This window comes from Colius striatus, chromosome 17 (genome assembly GCF_028858725.1).
Source record: "Colius striatus isolate bColStr4 chromosome 17, bColStr4.1.hap1, whole genome shotgun sequence".
Taxonomy (NCBI): Eukaryota; Metazoa; Chordata; class Aves; order Coliiformes; family Coliidae; genus Colius; species Colius striatus.
Genome location: NC_084775.1, coordinates 14,259,920 through 14,281,092, shown reverse-complemented (window position 1 = coordinate 14,281,092; position 21,173 = coordinate 14,259,920). Strand labels below are relative to the sequence as shown.

At 52.3% G+C, this 21,173-nt stretch overlaps 1 protein-coding gene across 1 annotated transcript; it reads right to left on the bottom strand.

The window, feature by feature from the left end:
• Window positions 1-453: 453 nt before the first annotated feature.
• CFAP251 (cilia and flagella associated protein 251) lies at window positions 454-19,189 on the bottom strand. Its single transcript, XM_062010340.1, has 21 exons — window positions 19,064-19,189; window positions 17,495-17,884; window positions 17,207-17,347; window positions 16,722-16,831; window positions 16,136-16,244; window positions 15,633-15,713; window positions 15,366-15,443; window positions 14,919-14,963; window positions 14,400-14,617; window positions 13,659-13,844; window positions 11,712-11,959; window positions 11,480-11,628; window positions 10,663-10,836; window positions 10,165-10,349; window positions 9,571-9,685; window positions 9,211-9,374; window positions 6,462-6,552; window positions 6,108-6,251; window positions 2,843-3,071; window positions 1,539-1,640; window positions 454-620 (listed from the first exon to the last, which is right to left on the bottom strand). Exons 1-21 carry the CDS (start codon window positions 19,187-19,189, stop codon window positions 454-456), a joined length of 3,252 nt encoding a protein of 1,083 aa, XP_061866324.1.
• Window positions 19,190-21,173: the final 1,984 nt, after the last annotated feature.

Sequence of the window (21,173 nt, the reverse complement as noted above, 5' to 3'; positions counted from 1 at the left end):
TGCTCCTTTCTTCACTGAGCTCCGTTGCATTTATCATTACAAATCCATTCTAAGCTAGCCAGGCATTCTGTACACTACATTTATCAATGAGTTTAATCGATACAATACTTTTAACGTTGCTCTTTTGCTGTTGGGTCTCACAAATAAATGCTGTCTTAATTAAAATAGACTGCATCTGGCAGAAACCCACCTGAGATGAGCTCTAGGAAGTTTCCAGCCAAGGATGAGGTGGCCAATGCAAGGAGACAATGCAATGACTACTGGTTTATTCTGTAGAGCCACCCCGGTGTTTCCCTGCATAGGTTTGATCCCATAGGTTTGTGGCATGTGCTAAACCAAGACCTTTTTCTAGAGTTTGATTAATCTGAAACAATATGATCTTGAATTTTTAATAAACCAGTTTTTAAGCTATTTGAGAAGAGGAAAATGGAAAGTAGGAAGGACCAGAACACCTCATGGCAGCGATGCTTCTGTGTCTTCATGGACCAAAGATCCAGCTTTTTCTCCTTTTTTTATGTCCCGCTTCTCTGGTTCAGCAATAGGTAAGCCAAGAATGTGAGTAACAAATATCTCTGCTGTGATTTCCTCTGGAATTTCTTCTTCAGCCAAAGCTGCTGCACCTGGAGAGCAGTAACACCACCACAAAACACACATTAGCAATGTAAAAATAGCTTTCCAGATGAGTAAAATGTATAAGCAGCAGCAAGTGGAAGGAATGCTTTTAAAGGTGTACAAAGCAATAATGACCAAGTATTGGTTTACTAGCTTAATAGTTGCATTCTTATCAGGGATTGAATCTGTCATATCCTTGAGGCTGTGAGTCTCACCTTGCACTAAGTCCTTGCCTCAGAAGGGTGAAGGTGTCTCCTTCACTCCAGGGATTTTACACTCTAGAGATTTCAAGGTGATTTTAGGATCCCAAGGGATTGAGGGGTTCCAAAGTTGCTTTGCAGGGCTAGGCAGTTCCCTTCAGGAGCTGCCCCTTCGCTGCATGCAGCCTGTTGCCAGCCAACCTAACCAGATGCTGTCCTGCACTGGGACACGGATTGTACCAAAACGTGGCACTTCGCCGCAGTTCCAGTTACAACAGGCAATGCTGCTTGGCTGAAAACAAGGCTGTAATTTGCTGTTACAAACTGGTGTGGACTGGGACAGACACTGTAGACAACCACGGTGGTTATCAACAGCTCCGTTACAACAGGCACTGCCACCTGGGTGACGTTTGCGTTGTGTAGGATTCAGTTTTGCCTGTGGACTTTGGCATCTCAACCTTCCACTCGTGTGTTTCTGATTTCAGTTCTGAGCCAGTGGATAAACAGCAATGTCATCGAGTCCCAGTTATATTTTGTTGTCCTTTTATTTTTAGACACACCCGTACAATGGCTGCACGGATCAAGGACGATCTACCACTATTTCTGCAGTCCCATCTGAGTGGTTTTGACAGCGCTTGGCCTAAGAGGGTAATGGGTCTGCAATTTCAGTTGTTCTAGTTGTGAAGGGATCTTGCTTCTGTGCTGGGTGGAATGTTAATCCCATACCTGAGGGATGGCAGGTGTCTGGGTCAGATCCTCCTCCCCTGGGACACTTGCCCAACAGGGTGGTCAGACACTGCGCCAGCTCGTCCTCTGTCATGTGCTCTCCTGTACACAACAAAGCAACACCAGCTTGGGTCACGATGTCATTAGCACAAAAACTAGAAGGCAGTTTGAACAAGAACAGTGTGCAAACACAGTAGGACAGTTTGGAAGAGGATTCAGCTTCTCTGAGGTAGAGATACACACATTGCCAATTGGAATGTGAGATCCCAACATGGGAGGATGTTGATCCCAAGGTAAGTTGTATATTGCATTCTGGGCAAAAATATTTATCAAAGGGAGAAATGGTGATGCAGGTGGCTGTTCAGGCTACATTGTGTTTGCAGAGGCTCGAGTTTCTGTTCCCACTGAAGAATTCCTGGCACAGGGCAGACCACGGTCCCACCCAGCCCCACGGTCATAGCTGTAGCCATTTCCACACAGAGGAGGAAGAGGAAGGTGCAGTAAAGTCTTGATCTAGTGTCTTGCAATATCCTGGATGTGGACTTGTTCCCAGTTAGTGGCTGGCTCATGCCCTCAGGCATGAGGTTATAGATGTGTTATGAAACTGTTCTATCTAATGTATCTATCTATGGGAGCTCACACCATGTATAACTAACTCTTCTCACGCTGGCTGAATCCTTGGTTTCCAAGGATCTTTGTGGCAAGGAGTTTTACCAAGTGATGTATGGAGTAAAACACCCTTTCCCTATACCTGTTTTAATGCTTAGTTGCACTAAATGCTCCCTGCTTCTACAACAGGAGCAAGACAATAAATACAAGTCTGTTATTCTCTGTGGCATTAGCCATAAGGTATTTTTACACACCTTTACAGTGTTCTCCCCGATTCATCTGAACTAAACCATCCCCTCTTTTCAGCCTTTCACTTGTAAATTCAGTCCAGGGCTGATCTATTTCATCCCTCCTTTCTTGCCCATCTCTTCTTTCAGTTTTATCCTACCTTTCTGGAGACTGTGTGACTGGGAGAGGGAACAATGATTCAGGAAAAGGGTCTATTGGAAGAAGGATATAATTTGCCAAGATCCATGCTCACCATTTAACAGACAAGATACCAGCAGAGATTTCCAGAGGCAGAAAAGAAGTGCAACTGAGACCATAGATGCGATTACTCCATTTAAAACCTGAGCACAGGTGGCTCCACACGCCTGCCCTGGTTCCAGGTTCATTTTTTCCTGCAGTGAATACATTCTGAAATTGAAGACAGAACTAGAAAGCATAAAACTAATATTAGAAAAGAAATAACTCACCTCTGCTCTGAAGCAGCAGCAGGAAGTTTCCTCTGTCGATAACTTTGTCTCCGTGCTCGTTGTCGTACCCAAGGACCCGGAACGCTCGCTGTATCTCTGTCATTGACAAGCCAAAGGCAGGTCGGTGGTTTACATACAGCTTGATCAAATCCTCTAGATTGATTCGTGTCACTTGCTCTCCAGTATCCACATATTTGCTGAATTTGACTTCGTTTAACATTTCTTCAATCTAAAGGTCAAGGTGAGACGGATTGTTGTGTGTTTTCCTCTTGGGGGGGTATCAGGTGAGCTCTGGCCTTGTGAATGCCGATGCACCGTAACCGCGTGCATGCTGGTACCTCAGATGCTGTGACTGAATCCCAATAATGAGCCAGGACTCAGCAGCTGAATCATAGAATCATTTTGGTTGGAAAAGACCTTTAAGATCATCAAGTCCAACCATTAACTCAACGCTGCCAAGCCCACGACTGAACCACGTCCCTCAGCATCTCTGCTATGTATCTTTTAAATGTTTCCAGGGCTGGGGACTCCCCCAGCTCCCTGGGCAGCCTGGCACAGGCCCTGACAACCCTCTCAGGGAAAAAATTATTCCTCAGCTCCAATCTTAACCTCCCCTGGGGTAACTTGAGGCTGTTTCCTGTTACTGTCATCAGTGAATTTACTGAGGGTGCACTCAATCCCCTCATCCAGCTCATTGGTAAAGATGTTAAGTAGAACAAGCCCCAACACTGAACACCACTGCTGACCAGAACACCACTAGCTGAGGATGGATGTGGCCAGCAGTATGTGCTCACTGTTTTGGTATTAAAGACAGGGGTAGCAGATCTGTAGTCATTTTGGATTTCCTCTGTTTTCTTGTGACTAGCACTCTGCCTTCGCAGCTGGTACCTGTGCCTCAGCTCTCTCTCCACTCTGGGTACAGTGGGCAGGCAAACCACAAACCAGTAAAAATATCACCCTGCTGCAAAAGCACGTGTATTAAAGCCCTGACATAAGCAGGCTGCACACAGTACATCCATAAGCAATGTTTCCTCTGCCTATCCCACACAGCTCTGGTGCAGTTCTGCCACTGCACAAGCCCAACCCAAACTTTGCCCAGTGGGGCTGACATCCTGCTCACTCATCTCTCAGGCAAACAGGCCAGCACAGAGCTGGATACTGGTGGCTTTCCTGAAACCTGGTGCTGTGAGGCAGCCCAGTTGGCAGCTGTGCAGATGTGTGTCTGAAAGGCAGGATCTGCTCCATGCCTTCATTGTACTCGTGCTCCAAGGGGCAGCCCCTTCACAGAGACACGGGCAGCAGAGAAACGCCGGCAGAGTTCCCTGTGCCAGCACCTACCCAGCCTGCTGCTCCCCGGGAAGGGAAGCTGATGCAAGATCTCCCTGGGGAGGACTTTGCATTCAGCCTTGGGGCTTTGTCCTTGTGGCACAAGTTTTTCCACTGAAGGAAGCCTGGGGAAGAGGGAAATCTCAGCCTCATGTCTTTCCTGTAGTGAATGACACGCCAGGCAAGAACAGTCATTTTCACTCAGCTCTGGCTGATCTGGGATTAGGTTTTATATCAGCCCCACTGAACTACAAAAGAAAAACACCAATTCCCACAAGCTTTGCTTGTCAGCCCAAGCTGCCTCTTCTCCTTTCTTCTTTTCCTTCGTTAAAGCACTCGAGAGAGGTGAACGGTGAACTTTCTCTCTGGATTTTAATCCTGGCCCGCCTGCCTCAAGAAGCAAACTGCAGGGTGCCTGGTTTCACAACACCTTAGCACCTGTGTTTCCATGCATGAAATGCTCTTTTCCTTTTGATTTAGGACAGGGGATGGGTTGTTAACAGCTATTCTTCCAGAGATATTTCCCAGGGGAATACGTTCTGTCTGTCCCCAAGAGGCAAAAATGTAATAACCCAAGGAAAAGATCTAACAAAGTACAAGGGGATAACACCACAGCTTGACACCAGGGCGAGGCAATCGCGGTTCAGACGAACATTTGCTGGTTGCAGGGGCTCCAAAGCAAGTCTGTTAGGTGGTGGCTATGGCAAAAAAATCCTGCCTCCCATCTGCTGGCTCTCCTGGCAGAGCGTATGGTCGGGCAGATGGGGTGGCACTGACTCACAGCACCAGCTCAGCAGCCTGTGGGGTTCCTGTGCAACGGCAGAGATGAACGCAGCCTCCCCCGCAGAATGACAAAGGGAGCACAGGCTCGCACTGCTTCCCTTGGGAGAACCCCTCCTGTGTGGAAGGGCTGTAGCTGGTGCAGAGAGGTTCGAATTTAAATCTTCCTTGCATCAGATTCAGGGGGTTTTTATGTGCTTTAATTACCCTTTTACTGGGTTACAACAGTACAAATGAGGTTTGTATACAATACAAGCTGCCTTGTAGAAGCAGCCACAAAAGGGGAAGAAGCAGCACCCTTATTAAATCAGTTGTCTTTGTCTATTGTAAAATTTGAATCTAAAAAGCTCTTGAGAAATGTTTGATAGGAAGCTCTGCTGCTGCAACCTGAAAGGCAAGCTCAGAGAGAGCCTCTGCAGAGTTTATCAGTTATGAAAGAGCTTTAAGTTCCAGGGGAATAAAAGCTGCTGTCTCCATCTAAAATCATTCCTTCAGTCCAAGGCAGAATAAGAAAAAGAGGCTCTGTCAATGTCCACATGAGTGACTGCATGGAGATGGATGTTCCCACCCACGCTGGTAACACTCACAGGACATTCTGGTTGGTCTCCATCTGACCTGGAGGGACTCATTCCATGGCCCACAGCCAGCCCACCAACCACACTCTGCACAGAAAGTAGCTCAGCCACCAGCAGAAGTCACAGAGAGACCAAAGCACATCACTGCTTGCACACAGGGAACTTCAGCTCATGGGCTTTGGAAAGTTGAAGGCTGTTGCTCAAGACCCAAAAGAAGATTCATTCCTCAACTTTCTCAGTTCACCTTCTGGAGTGGTGACAGAGCCCTCAACCTCCAGAAGACCCTGAGTTCATCTGTTGTTGAACACTTGTGAACCATCAGGCTCAAGCTTGGCTCAGCCTGCCCCTGCAGTTGCCCAGCTCTCTAGGGAGGAATCATTAGTCTTTGAGGAATTTGCTGCCAGACTCTGACCACTAATATATTGATGCAGAGCAGGTTAAATACATTGCAAGCCAGCAAATATACTCTGGAGCCACCCAGCATGACAGTGGTCAGAATCTGACCCTCGAGACACTCGCTAAATGTAATCAGACGTGTTCTTTTTTTTCCCCTGTAATATGGACAATAAAACCACTTGACTGACCTGCTCCTCTGATGGATAAAATCCCATAGCTCTCATTACAGAAGGGATTTCCTCCAAGGGAATGTATGTTGACACCTGTCTGGTCTCCAGCGTGTCGATACCGTGGCTGCGCAGCTGTGCATAGTAAAAATAATCTTCCAGTTCCTGGGAGGGATTCAAGCAAAACACTGTAAAGTTCAGTTACCAACAGGCACAGAAGATAAGGCTCCTTTTAAGATCTACTAACAGGCATAACAATGAGATTGCTGTTAAAAGCAGGCTGGACAATACAGACATGTCATGTCAGGCTTGTATAAATGAATCTTAAACTCCAACCTGATGTTGTCAGACAGTGTTCACTGTGAGTGGAATTACCCTGAAGAATTCGCCCTCTCTGCCACCATCCAGTAGGTTGTAGAATGGGATCAAGTCCTTCCCACCCAGGAAAGAAGCAGCATCCAAGGCACTGCCAGAAGCAAAGAACAGAAGGTACCAGAAGGGTTCATGTGAGGAGAGCTTTCACGTTTCCCTCTCTGCTCATTGTTCACAGGCACTTTCAATAGATAAGTAAACTCTCTGGGCCTTAGAATTCAGGAAAGAAAAGCATTGCCTTGAACCATGTACTGCTTTATCATCAGCCTGCACTTCTACAGCGTATTTCATCCCCAGGTTTTACATACAATAGCACAGTGTGGGAATTAATTATTACTGAATGGTCCTCTTGTTTAGTGGAATGAGCACAGGGCTGGGAGCCAGGAGCTTTTCCATGGACTTGAGCTTCGTGTCTGGCATTTAGCTTTTCTGCTTCCTTATAGAGACATTGAGAGAGATGAATTAGCTAGATCAGCATTTTGAACATGCAGAGAGGGCTGGGGCTTGGTATTTGCAATAAACCAACTCACTTAAGCTCCCTGTTCCTTGAGCTAACACACTCTTCCCCAGCAACTCAGTACAATCCATTAGTCTCCCTCTGCTGTGGTGGGTGCCCGAGTCGCAGGTGCAGCCTACATCGAACTGAAAGCGTCCCAGTGCCACCTCTTTGTTTCAGTTTCAAAGGCAGTTGGAGCCAAAAGAATCTGTTCAGCTTGTGCAGATGAAAAAGGAAACCAAGCCTGGTAGTGTTGCTACAGAATACCCCATGCCTGGCACCTCTAGCGCTGCTTCCACGGGAGTTTCTGTGAGTTTCGTGCTTGGGTTTTGGTGGAGATTTTTCCATAATTAGGTTATTTGGGTATTAAACACAGTGGAGATGCACAAGATGCCAGAAGCAGCAATAAAATGATCATTAGCTCATCAAGAGCTTCACTCCCCAAACAAATTACATAGAGATTCAATGTTGCCTGGACCCTGGCCAACCATTATAAGGAAGGGTCATTTATATTCTATTGCCTTCCTTAAAGTGTGGCTTACTCTGACCCCCGACTGCTTCAGCCACACAAAGTGGAAAAGAAAATAAATAAGCCCATTGCTTTCCCATCCAGGTTTCCTTTGTTCTGGCACATGAAGGTGAGCTGGCTCAGCACCCTTTGAGCTTTCCTCTGAGTAAGCAGTATCTGCAAGAAATGTTTTACACAGGACCAGTGCACATCTTAACCACGAAGCCTTTGTCCTAGGAAGGTGAGGGGCAATGGTGTTTCACAGGTACACCCCAAAAAGCAAACACAGGAGTGAGCTAAAAGCCAGCTCCCATGGGGGTGGTTTGCCAGAATCCAGGAGACATGCTGGATAGAAAAAGCCCAAGCACAGACTCACAGGGCACATGCCACGCTGTGCTTTCTAGCTCTGACGGGGGCTAAGCTCCCTTTCCAGTCCTTAAAAGTTGCTCTATGCTGAGCTGGCAGCTTCCAGCTTTAGTCCTTCACATGCAAAGAGACCAATACATATATCCTGCCTTTGCTTCCTTACCCACCTGCCACGCAGGAGCACACGTCTGGCACCGCTGCCCGAGGGAGCTGGCAGAGGGAACTGCACACTCACAGAGGAAGGCAGGAGAAGCCTGGCAGGGTTTATCACTGTTGCTCTGGGCCAGAGCCTGGAAATCCTTGTTTGCAAAAGCAGCCTTCTCTCCTCCAGCCACCCTAGTTACTGCAGTCCATTTACTCATGTAAGCAAAGCTTTATAGGATTAAGGTGGCTTGTCCTAAATCCAGTCCTCAAATGCAGGGGGGATTTCCTAGTAAATGCTGGCCTATCCCATTTGGAGAGCAGACACTTTGGTCTCAGCAGCTGCCCCATATGCTCCTCTTGCAGCCAGTGCCTCTCCTCTGATCCCCTGCCTAACCCTGACAATCCCCCATCACACTGGCCAGGCCCTTACATAGACTAGAAAATCCTCTGTTCATCTTCTTACTCTTTGGCTGCCATTCCCCTGACTGGAGTATTTTACAGACTCTGTGGCCTATGAGGGCTGCTGGGTTAATTCCCTCCATTGACTATGTGGCTACATCACACAGAGGGGAGCCAAGTCCCCCCACAGTGCATCCCTTCTGTTTCAGCTGCCACTCCACACAGCTACTTGGGACCTGACAGGTTGATGCAATCTAGGCTGACCCTATGCAGTTTGTTGGCCTGGTCACAGACACGGTGTTTTGGAAGGAGAGCAAAGCTGCAGGGCTTTGTCAGCTGCCCCAAAAGGACCCAAGCTCAAGAGAGCCTTGCAAAGAAATGCTCCCCCATGTACACTCTGCTTGGCTGACCCATCAGTGCAGAAATAACTGGGAAGCCTGGCTTTAACTCTTCTGGACAGAGACCTTCTAGGACAAAAGCCTCGTTCTCAGTGTGATGGGGAGCATTTGCTTCAGCTGTGTTTGCCAAGCAGCTGTGGAAGGCCATAACAAGATTGCTTTCACCTTTTAACAAGGGCATATAGTGATAGGACAAGAGATAACGGCTTCAGGCTGAAAGAAAGGAGATTTAGATGTCAGGAAGAAGCTCTTCCCTGTGAGGGTGATGAGGACAGGGGTTGGGGCTGCCCTGTACTTGGAAGCGTTCAAGGGCAGGTTGGATGGGGCTTGGAGCAACCTGATCTGGGGGAAGGTGTCCCTGCACACAGGAGGGGGTTTGACCTAGATGATCTTTAATGTCTCTTCCAACTCAAATCATTCCATGATCTCTGTGGTACTTACTTTAGATTGACCTCCCATTTCATAACAGTGCAGTCGTTCCCGCCTGCTGTAAAGACGTAGCGGCCATCGTAGGAGCTGGCAAGGTCAGAGACACCATCTGGGTGGCAAATGAAAGCTGAGGACTTGTGAGGGTTGCCATCAACAGGTAAAATCTGCAAGCCCACCTGTAAGGAAAGAGGCAGCCTGGGAGTGCCACAGGAGGACTGCACACCAGGGTAGCACTGTCTCCTCCCAGGAGCTTGCTCAGCTCTCAGGTAGGACCAGCCTACACATGGTTTTGTCTGCAGAGAACTCCCCTCAGGGACCACCACCTCTATAAGTGGGGACTCTTGTAGAGCTGGGGCAGACAGGGCTCCAAACCTTGTCCTTTGTGATGTACACCAGATAGTGCTTCTGGGGGTCCGTAGTGTTTGTCGATGGAAGGATTTGTATCTTCTCCAACGGGGAGCCATAGGTTGGTCCCAAAACGGTCATTCTAAAGGCAAACAACATTGTCATCCATTCTGGGGCTCTCAACACTTTTTCCCCTCTCTGAACAACTGCTGTGCACAAGGATGGGGAGATAAGGGGAAGTGTGGTGGTGGCAAAGGCTTTGTACTACTGACTGAGGACAGCATAGGACAGAGTCTATGGCTAGAAGTGACCACACTGGGACTAAAAGAGGAATTTAGTGCTCAGGGGTCATCATTCAGTCCTTGTGCTTTGCTCCTGTGGGCTCTCTATCTGATGTCCAGCTGCTGTGTCTCAAGTCCAACACGTTGGGCAGACTGAGACCCATCTGCAGCCACAAGTTAGTGAACAGCAGGATGGACACAAGGATGAAGTCAGCCCAAGATCTGTGTAGTGGGTGAGCAAACACATGCTCATGTGTGGGAGTAAGGGAGGCATTAGATAGAGAATACAGTCAGGATGAGGTTCCCAGGCAGTAGTAGGTAGCATAAATCTCTCCTCTACCTGCAAGTTTTGGTGGTTGTGTTGTAGAGCTTCATTTTGTAGCAGTTGTTGGCAGTGAGGATAAAGGACTCGTTGCTGAACTGTGGGTACCAGGCCAAGCACAGGGGCACAGCAGTCTGCTCTACCCAGTCCCTGTGCAAGACCACCAAGTGGTCTTTGCTGCTGCTGGTCAGGTCATACTCAACCTGTAGGGAAAACAAGGAAACACAGCAACTCCCCTGTGATCTGTCAGCATCCTGGACATAGATCAACCGAGTCTAGCATCTGTTGCAGCAACTGAGGCAAGCAGCCTGCAGTGGCAGAGCCTCAGCCCTGAACCCTGGGCAGATCAACCCTATGACCGAGCTGAGAAACAGCCTCCTGTGATGGAGCTGCAGGGGAGAGGGTTAGGAGCTACAGAATCAAAGGCTGAGTCTTGCTCAATGGCTTTGTCCAGCCCCACCACCACCACTTTAACCCCAGAGCTCCCTTGCCCTTTAGACTTCCACAGGGACTCACCAGCCTCCGATCCTCCCCGAGGCTCAGGAGCCTGGGCTCGTCGCTGTCTAACTGCACCCCAAAGAGGATGCTTCGGATGGGTCTGTGGTGGGAGTGCAGCCCTGCTAAGTGTTCCCAGCATCTGCTCCCCTCTTGCAGGACCCTCTTGTAAACAGTCACTGAGTTTTTCTCATCCTGGAATGACGATGCAAAGGTGAGTCCCCTCCAGGAATGTTAAGAGTCACAGCCAGGTTAAAACAACAGGGCAGGTGGATTCTGGCAGTAGCAGCCCTCAGACTGGCTGGAGCATCCTACCTGGCTGGAGGCCATTCCCCACTGTGCTCTCACAGCAGAGGGGCAGCAAATCGACTTCAGTGAGTCCCCAGAAATCACCAGGAAGATACTTCCCACTGCTGTGCCCTGGTGTCTGTGCACGAATGGGGAATCTCCTTCTTTGTACAGATCCTCACAGGTTGCTACAACCTCTGTGCCAAAAGGCTTCAACACTTCCACATCAAGATGTGGGACCAAGGGAGCAACCTCCCCTCATGCTGCACCAGCAGGAGGAAATCCCTGCTCCAGCCCTTTCTCCAGATGGATGCAGAGCTAAGGCTTGTCCCTGAAGTTCGCGATGGGACGGTGCCAGCAGCAGGGCTGCAGAGTGCCTGGGACTGCTGACGTTTTCACAGAGTCATTCTTCCAGCCAGGAAAAGCATTTGAGTCATGAAACCCCAGGGGAAGGCCAACCCTCCCCACATGCCTTACACAGGATGGCCAGAGTTCCCAGTCCCACCAAAAGCTCTGCACGCAAATCACCGAGAGGAAAAAACAAGCTTACGGCAGTGGCGAGGTACTGAGAGTCGTGAGAGAAGCTGATGTGAGTTACAGGGCCACGGGAGAACTTGAACTCCTTGCAGCTGGACTGAAGGGAAATGGCATCGAGGATGTAAATGCTTCCATCAGTGAAACCAGCAGCCAGAGAGTAACCTGAAAAGCGTTGCCAGAGAACTCTCACGACAGGGCCGCTCCTCCCAGCTTGGCACACGGGGGAGGCTGGGAGGCCACAGTACCTTCAGGGTCATAGCACAAGCACTGGATGCTGGCCCCAGGGAATATCCTGCTAACCAGGTACTGGGTGTGCTGGTAGTCCCACAGCCTGAGCAGCCCACAGTGGGTGCCCAGAGCCAGCAGTGCCCTCCGGGGGTGGCAGGCGATGGCACTCACAGCTCCCTTCGCCTCTTCCAGGACCTTCGCAGAGCTTGTCCCGTCTGTTGCAACACGGAGCACGGTTGCATCAGAGGTTGAAAGGATAAAGTTCCTGTATAGCGTGAGAGAAACAGAATTTGATGAATCAGACTAGCTGGCTCCTGTCCCTCCAAGCTATATTACTAATCAGCTTCTTTTTGGCAACTTAGTTGGATGGCCACTTAGATTTTGCAATATGCAATAAACTCCTCTGGACCTCAAGGCAGGCAGCACTTTGTATTCATGACCTGGTAAATCTCCACAGGAAGACACTGGAGCTGGTTCTATTTTCTACTTGGGTAGGCAAGCCAGAGTATGAATGACATCTGGGTAGGTTTTGCTGTTAGCAAGTCACTGGTGTGTGAGACAGACAAATGAGCAATTGAAGATACTTTGAATAGTCATTGTGAGTGGCTCCATGTTGACTGTGCTTCCATGGGCGAGGTCAGAGGCCAGTCCTCTGACTCCAGCCATAGTGCAGCAAAGAGGGTCTCTCTGCATACTTGCTGATGTGCAAAGAAGGCATCTGAATCATTATACATGTTACAGAACAAATATGTACAGTCCTCAGTCCACCTGAGGACAGAAAGTCTGGGTCCAGTTCAAAGGTCAAGAAAGGACCACGCAGAGATCCAAGAGCTGCACAGACTGATGTGTGGCTGCATCACACAGGCAGCATGAGTGGGGAAACAGCAGCCCTGTTGGTAGCTGGCCCCTGACAGCCATCATTGTGCACATCTGGCTGGGGCACTGCAGGATGCTGTGCTGCTGGCTTGCCTTTGCTGGGCTCTTCAGCCCTGCCTGACCCCACCAGCCTGCTGAGACGAGCAGACTCAAGGCTTCCCCTTGGGTTTTCTGCCTTTTGTGCTGCCCAGAGGAGCTGCAGCAGTGACCCAGGAAGAGGGACAAGACAACAAGAAGGGAAAACCAAAGCATTCCCCAGGGCACTGCTCCAGGCTGGAGAGGAATCTGTCCCATATGGCTCTTTGGAAAACATGTGCAGCTAAGGACAGACATTGCCAGGAGAGCCTTAACAGGAGTGACAGACATATGGTTTACAGGCTGGATGGAGCCATGGAACAGCTTCATCTGGCCTGCAGACATCCTATAAAGCCCCAAGCACAGCTACATCACACGCAGAGGGGTAGAGAGGGACCAGTGACCACTCTGGGGATGTCCCAAGTCAATGTGGTGTGACCCAGAGCTGGTGCCATCACTCCCAAGGCAGCCCCTGCACTGCCACTGCTCATCCATGATAAAATCTAACTGGAGATAGCCATCCATGGAAGAGGAGGGTTTAAAGAGGGAATTAAGGGGCCAAGCAGGAGCTGGAGGCTTGGCATTAGCACTGCCTGGTGTGCTGGGTATGTGGCAGAGGAGCTGTGTGTCCTGGGACTGAGAGATCCTCCCCATGCCCACGTTAATGCTTCTCTCCTGCCACAAGACTTTTCATCAATTCAAGGTGTGCTGGAACCCACGTGGGTTTTGGTGACTGCTGGGAGATGCCTGGAGCCTGCAGGCAGCGGGGGGCTGCCCAGGAGACACCTCCTTGGCTTGTCTCTGGTGGGCAAGTGGGACAAATATCTGAAGTGAAAATCTACAGGGACAAGGCATTTCCTCTCCCTGACCCTGTCCTGCCCTGGGAACAGGGTTGGAAACCTGCTTCAGTCGAGGCAGAAGCCCATAGGGCAGTTTTCAGCTGATCATCCCTCCAGCTTTCAAGCCACAGGGCAAACGCAGGAGGAGACCTGGGTTTATACAGGGGCACTCACCTGGTGACAAAGGGCTGGCTGCTGGAGGTGGAGCAGGCTGAGGAGGTGTCAGGAGCATCAGGAGGGCTTTTGCAGAAGGAGATGGACCGAATGGGACCCACTTTGCTGTGGCTGCAGCAGGTGAGGAGCTGCAGGTGCCCGTCATAGAGCGTAACCTGACCTTCCACATCACCTGTTACGATGCAGCTGCAAGGAAGGGAAAGCTTTTCATCCACACACTGACTGGGAACTCTCAGATACCTCTTGGACAGCATCCTTGGGCAGAAGCAAACCTCTTTCCCTCTTCTATGCACAAGTGCATGAGAAGAGCCCCATGCAGAGGTAGAGGGGGAAAGGCCAGGGCTGTGCAGAGCACACCAGGCTCTGCCGTGTCCCAGCCGATTCCCCTGCCCCGTCCCCAAGGCTGTCGAGGCGTTTGGTGGCTTTTCTGCTCCCTCTGCCGGCAAACACCCGAAGGCTGAGCAAGACTCACCCACCATCCTTCCTGACCGTGCCAGTCCATGCTCTCAGCTACCCCAGATCCCCAGGAGCTTTTCTTGTTTTGCTCCCTCAGCTAAATTCCTTGCTGGGAGAAGCCAGAGCAGCGACTTTCCTGCCTCAATTTCCCATGTCCTCCCAGGCTGCAGAGTGACCTAAACCAGCATCAACCTGCCCATGGTTCATCTCCATCACCTTTGCCATTCCTGGGGCTGAGGGGTCCCAGGGCTGTACCTGTGGCTACTGAAAACTGCTGTGTGTTACCTCTCCAGCACCTCGAGCACGGTAAGGCTGTGCTGCTGCAGGGGCACCACTTTGGCAGCCTTCACACGGTGTGGCTTGGCCTGAGCTTCCTTGGAGGGGCTGCAGGGACCCCCAGTGTCCCACACCACCATCTTCCCAGCTGAGGTGGCTGTCAGAGCTTGGCAGCTGTTAAAATGAAACGCTGACTGGCTGAAGTGTCCCACTACGCTCCTGAAGGTCTGTGGAGAGAACAGCGAGGCCGTGGGCTCACCCTGGGCACTGGCTCTTCCCTCCACAAGCAGGGACATTCCTGCTTGGTCCCTCATGTGATATTCCCTCCCTTATCCCACAGCAGGAGCATCAGAGGGAAGAGCCCCAGGAGAAGATGTGGACACCTCTGGGAGGAGAGGCTCTCCTGGCCTCAGGCAGCCCTGGTTTAACCCTTCAGGAGACCGAGAGGGACGGGCTGGGGACATGGCCAGTGCTGCTGCCAGGAGGAAAGACAAAAGGGTGACATGCTGGGGTGCTCCCCATGCTCACCTTCCTGCTAAGGAGTGGTGCTCCATACTGCAAACCACCATCATCCTGGGGAAGCAGAGAAAACACTCAGGACAGGAGTTTGGGACGTGGTACTGCAATGCCAGTGTGTCTCCTCCCCATCACCTGGGCCTGGCCTTGTTCCGTGGTGACCAAAGCAGGGCTGCTGGGGCAGGAGGGCTTCAAGACCTTCCAGAGTGCACTAAACACCTTCTCCCTCTATCTCCTTCTTTCCCAAAAGCTTCAAACCAGCTTGAGGCACACAAAAGCCCCAGTGTGGGAGAGGAGGAGGAGCAATGCTCTGCCCAGACCACCTTCGAGGGCAGGGAGTGGAGAGGGTTGAGGCGATGTGACCCCAGCCATGGGCAGACACCCAGCCCCCTGTGCTGCTCCCGACCCTCTGGGAGCACATCAGGTCCCAGAAACACAACTTCCCACCTCCCTACTTACCCACAGGTAAAATAGCACCTGGGTTCTGCTGTTGCTGACAAACTCGTGGGGATTTTGAGGGTTAAAAACGACATAATCCTGAAATGAAAAGGTGAGAAACACGTTGATGCTGAGCTGAGCAATGCTTTCTGCTTATTCTTTCATCTCCAGTACCAGCAGCCCTGTACTGCATGGGGCAGGGGGATGCAGGGGGGGAACAGGGGAGGATGGAGCTGCCCAACCCAGCCCAGTCACACTCCTCTGCACCCCTCAGCCATGGTCACTCACCTGATACCCAAACTCCAGCCTCAGCTCTGTACTGCACAGGGGTTCCTCTGTGGGCAAAGTCCAATTCCAAACACAAACCCTCTGGCAGAGAAGGGAAAACCCAAGGGACATTGTGGCTTTCTGGGAGCTCAGCAGGGTCAGGTGAATCCCATTCCCTCCAGCTGCAGGGGATGAGGGGTTATAAAAGGCTGGAACAGGATAAACCCCAGTATGGCAGTGGAGAGCTGTATTTCAGAAAATGACACTAGAAATTGCTTCAATGAAAGCTCACTGGGGTCAGAAGCTTTTATTTCAACTTAAGGTCCATTTTCTTAGCTCCACAGCATCCACTTCAATGAAATCCAGCTCTTTCCTCCAGTGGCTGAGCAAACACAAGCCATCACTCTGCAAACCCACTCCCCCTCTCTCCATCTGAATCCCCCCCATCCCTCCCCTTGGCTGCACTGGGAAAAACCTTCCAGGGATCCCCCTCACAAAGCCATGGAAGAAGAGACATCCTTTACCTGCACTGTCCCAGCACTAATGGTTGCCAAGTACTTTGCATCGTGGGAAATAGCGATAGCACTGACCCCCTCCTCTGGGCGACTCTCAAAGATGGTTCGGACCGGTATCCTATGGAGAAAAGTCCTCTTGGGTACTCACAGCAGCTCAGGGGCTTCGTGACAATGGCCTGGGAAAAGCTGTGGCACAGCCCAGCCTGGGTTCCACAGCTCAGCCCTGTGTGCTGGGCAGGGAGCTGGCAAACACCAGCCCCAGGAGCAGCCACTGCTGCAGCTGATGCTCGATGTCCTCTCCATCCCTTCCTCCCAAGGAAATGGCTCTGGGAAACAAATCACCTGTGTGTGGCCTTTTAAGAAAATACTACAGCCTGGAGGTGTGACATCATTGTTAACCTGGGGGAGCTCAGCCTCATCTCAGTGTCCTGTGAGGATACAAGAACGATGAAGCCCTGGCTTTGCTTGAGGCTCCTTTGCTGCTTTACTCTGTCCCCGTGTTTCTCCTGATACACTCTCAGCTGAGGCTGGAGTCAGTCCCAAACAATTTACTGCACATGGGAGGTTTCCAAAGAGGAGGTTCCTGGGATCTTACCCAGAGAAGGAGTCCCACACGATGACCAGAGCAGCTGGCCCTCGGTCAGCCGTTGCCACCCAGCGCCTGTCCTCACTCACACACAGGCAGGAGATCACGTTTGTGTGGCCCTGGGGAAAGAGAAGCAGCAAAGTGCCATGGAGACACCTTCCAGACCTGGTGGCTGTTGAAAGCATCCATCACACTGCTCTGCTCAGGAGTTCCCCTTGCCTCCTCTCCCAAAGGTCCTGCACTCTCACCCTTCCAGTCCAACTTTTATGGCCCCTTTGTCACAAGCTCTTCTGAGTCCATTTCCCTCTCCTGTGTTCTCGTGACTCCCTGAGGGAGTCTAACACAAAGCCCCTTCTACCACACAGGCTGGGAATTGCAAACGATGCTCTCCTTTGCATGGGCTGCTCCTCCAGGCAGGAAAGAGGTGGAGGGAGAGAGAGGGTGGGAGAAGGGGAGGAGGAGGGCAAGGGAGACACATGGGCTGTGTGCCAGACCTGCAGGTGGTGCTGCCGGTTCCTCAGGATGTCGTGGATGACCACTGTGTGGGAGGAGACATACAGGAGCACCAGGTCCTCCCCATCCATCAGGCTGTGCACAGCCAGGCTGCTGTTGTAGCCCAACACCCAGGACAGGCTCTGCAGGGAAGAGACAGCTCCTGGCTCTTAGTGGCCAGGGTGAAAAAAAACCCCACAAGAAGTCTCTGGAGTGATGGAAGACAACTGGGCAGGAGTCTCGGGTGCTGTGCAGACCACTGTGGTGACACTGTGCCCACTGGTACTCACGAGGGGATGAAGGCTGGGCTGCCTGTCCTCTTGAAAGAGCATCCCTGGCCTGGCTGTCCACACCAAGCTGGCTGAGCCATCGTGCTGGTTGTCCTCCCTGCTCCTCTGCTGTGTTTCCTGCTGCCCCCAACCCGAGTGAGGGCTGGAAACAGTCTCCTTGGACTCAGGCAGCACTGGGGGTGGTCCAAGGGGTTCAGCATCCTCCAGACATGGTGTCTCAGCAGTGTTTTCCCCCAGGGAAGTCCATGAGGTGGTTGTGTCCTGTGTTTCAGCCCAGTTGCTGGGCAGGGTGCTCCCAGTCTCTGAAGGAGACCACAGGTGACCCAACACTGCATCTTCTCCAGCATCCTCCAGTGCTCCTTCCTTCTCCTGGGCAGCAGCAAGAAGGTCCTTGGAAAGGGAGAGAGGTTTTGGTGTATGCTGGCTCCTGGGCTGGGCTGGCCAGGGGCTGCCCTGCTGCTAGAGGGAATGCACCCCCACATCTCAGATCCAGCCTACATCACTCTCAGGGCAGGCTTCAATATCAAGATACTCCTCTGCTCCTGTCCAAACTACCTATAGGCTTATTCCAGGGAAAACAATGCCATTGGAAGTTTCCCACCAGTTTCTGCTTCTCTTTCTGCACATCTAAACTTGCCCTCCACAGCATCCTGTGTATCACACCAGAATCTCTCCCAGGCAGCTCCTATTACCTGGAATAAGATGCCTGAGTTTCTCCTCCACAACTAACCTCCAGCTCCTTTGAACACAAAGAGTCTGTCCTGTTTACTGTCCATGCTCCAACTATTCCCCATGCCATGGTTATTGATCTCTGCAATGGGGCACAGGTTGGAGAGAGAGTGATGGCAAATTGAAGTTAAAACCAGGGAAATCGGGTCCTGGGACTGAAGTAGCTGCAAAGGGCTCTGCAGCAATCCCAACCCTGCTGCCAGCAGCTCTCACCATGCTGCCTGGTGAGCAGATGGGAAGTGAGGGTAAAACATCCCACCACTGCCTTCCTTGGCCCCTCAACAGCTGTGAATAAATGTATTACATAGCCCTAGAATCACAGAATCCCGGAATGGTGAGGGTGGGAAGGGCCCTGCAGAGCTCACCCAGCCCAACACCCACTCTTTAGGTACTTACAGGTGTTGATGAGGTTCCCTCCTCACTCTTCTCTTCTCCAGGCTGAACAAGCCTGGCCCAGGGGTGTCAGAGGCAGCAGCTTCTGCCTCCCCACAGAGCTACTTGATTTCCTTATAGCAATCTCTCATGTAAGGTATAAACCTTGTTTGGGCACCATTCCTGTGTCTGAGGGAGCTAAGATAACATCTCATTCAGCACAGGGGCATGACTGGGTTCCCTTGGGCTCATGTAACTCTCAGGCAGCTCAAGTGCTCAGTAAATATTGATGGTTGGGCTGAGACAAAGCAGAGATGCTGCATCTGCCCAGCCCCACTAGCAGTGGGGACTCTGCCTCGCTGGGGACAGCCTGGGGACATCTGGGAGGTGTTACCCCCTGCTCCCGGAGCTTCAGGACATACTCACAGAGCCTGCATTGGGCAGAGCTTGCTGCTGTACTGCTCTCACCTGCTCATGCAGCACAGCCATCTCCTCAGCTGTCTGTCCATCCTGGGGTGTCTCCTTGGGCTCGCTGCTTACTCCTGCTCTTCCCTCAGTTGACTCCTCCAGGGAAACTTCATGTGAACCATCCATCTTCACCTTCACCCTCCCTCCAGAGAGCTGGGGCACAGAGATGCTCTGAAATGTTTCCCCCACCCAGGTTTGGCTGCACAAGGGCCTGGAAGTTACCACAGCCAGGGGAAAGGACACCCGTGGAAACAGGTTCCCGAGCTCCTTTTCAACCCCAGCAACTCTCCCACCGAGCACCAACAGCACAGCCCCAGTTACCGCAGCTGAGATGGGTCCCCATCCATCTGCCATGAGCTGGGCACGGACCTGGGGCTTTGTCACCGTCACCGTGAGCAGCAGGGCTGCTCCTGAGCTCACCTCTGGCTTCACAGGTCTGAGCCAACACCGAAACCTTGTGTGCAGAAGGTTCACGGGAGAGTGGGAACAGAGCCCCGGGCAGCCCCTGACAGTCCGGTCTGGGGGTCCTGTCACTGTCCCAGGGTCCTGTCTGTGCCACAGGCTCCTGTCTCTGTCCCAGGGATCCTGTCTCTGCCCGGGGTCCTGTCTCTGCCCAGGGTCCTGTCACTGTCCCGGTGTCCTGTCACTGTCCCAGGGATCCTGTCTCTGTCCCCGGGGTCCTGTCTCTGCCCAGGGTCCTGTCTCTGTCCCCGGGGTCCTGTCACTGTCCCGGGGTCCTGTCTGTGCCACAAGCTCCTGTCTCTGCCCCGGGGGTCCTGTCTCTGTCCCGGGGTCCTGTCTGCGCCACAGGCTCCTGTCTCTGTCCCAGGGATCCTGTCTCTGCCCGGGGTCCTGCCTGTGCCCGGGGATCCTGTCTGTGTCCCGGGGTCCTGCCTGTGCCCGTGGAGGCGCCGCTCACCGTGGCTCCGGCCCCGCGGCCTCTCGCGTGCAGCCGTTCCCGGGCAACGGCGGCGCCGGTTCGGGCCGCGCCGGGGACGCGAGAGGCCGCGGGCGGGGAGAGGCCGGGCCCCTCTGCCCGGCTGCCGTGCAGAGCCGGGGCCGTGCCCCTGCCCGAAGCTGTGCCCTTTGCCCTGCCCGAGCCCAAATCCTGCTCGTGGCTGTGACACCCCTTCACCCCCCCGGCATCGCCAGAGCCCTTTGGGACCCGACGCTCCTCCTGCCCGGGGAGCGGGATGAGGGCTCTTTACCCACTGCTCCCCCACGGGAGGGGGTTGGGGCGGCTTCAGCTCCCTTGGCACCCTCAGCAGGGCGAGCAGAGAGGACGTTGGACGCCGGTCGCACCCCAGCACCGCCACGTCCCTCCTTGGCGCTCAGCTCCCTGCCCAGGGACCCCTTGCAGGGACCACAGCGGCCTCTCGCCTTCACCAGCACGGGGGATCGCTTCTAAGCACCCCCAACTGTTCCCTTCAGCCTCGCTGTTGAGCTCAAACAACACTTTCTAAACCTGACGCGTTTTTCCTTCTGCCCAGCACAAGGCTCAGACCCAGCTGGGAGAGGAGAAGGAGCTGGGACAGCAGCTCCCATCATCAACCCGACCCAACGAGGCTGCTGGGAGGGGGCACGGCCTCAAAACGGCTGCTCTCGGCTCCTCCTCCACGGCACAACTCAGCTGCTTCGAAATGAGGGAGCTTTATGGCTCCAGGAGCAGGGATTTGGTCCTTAAGCCCCATCTCTGGTAGATGCAACAAGGCGGCTTCGTTGTGTGCATCAGCACCTGCACACGAAGCTGGTTCAGACACGGCAGTTCCCACCCTGCAGGATCCCATCCACCTTCCCTGGCCTTACAGGGTACAGGGAGGAGTTTCAGCTCTCCAGCGCAAAACTCCTGTTTATTCTGGCTCAGAGCAGCTCCTCTTCTGCTCCACTCCTGCTGCAGAAGGTTTGAGTGGGGTGGAAGCTCCAAACTTACCACAGCAGGTTCTGCAGCATAATCTCCATTTATTAGACCTGTTGGGATAGTTTAACCTGTTCTACAGGACACCCAGGCAGAGGGCTGGGGACACACTTCTACAAAAGCCTGGCAGAGCCAAGGGCTGCCTGAGGCATGCAGACACCCTCCATGCTGGGAGGGAAACGAGCTCCCTGAGAG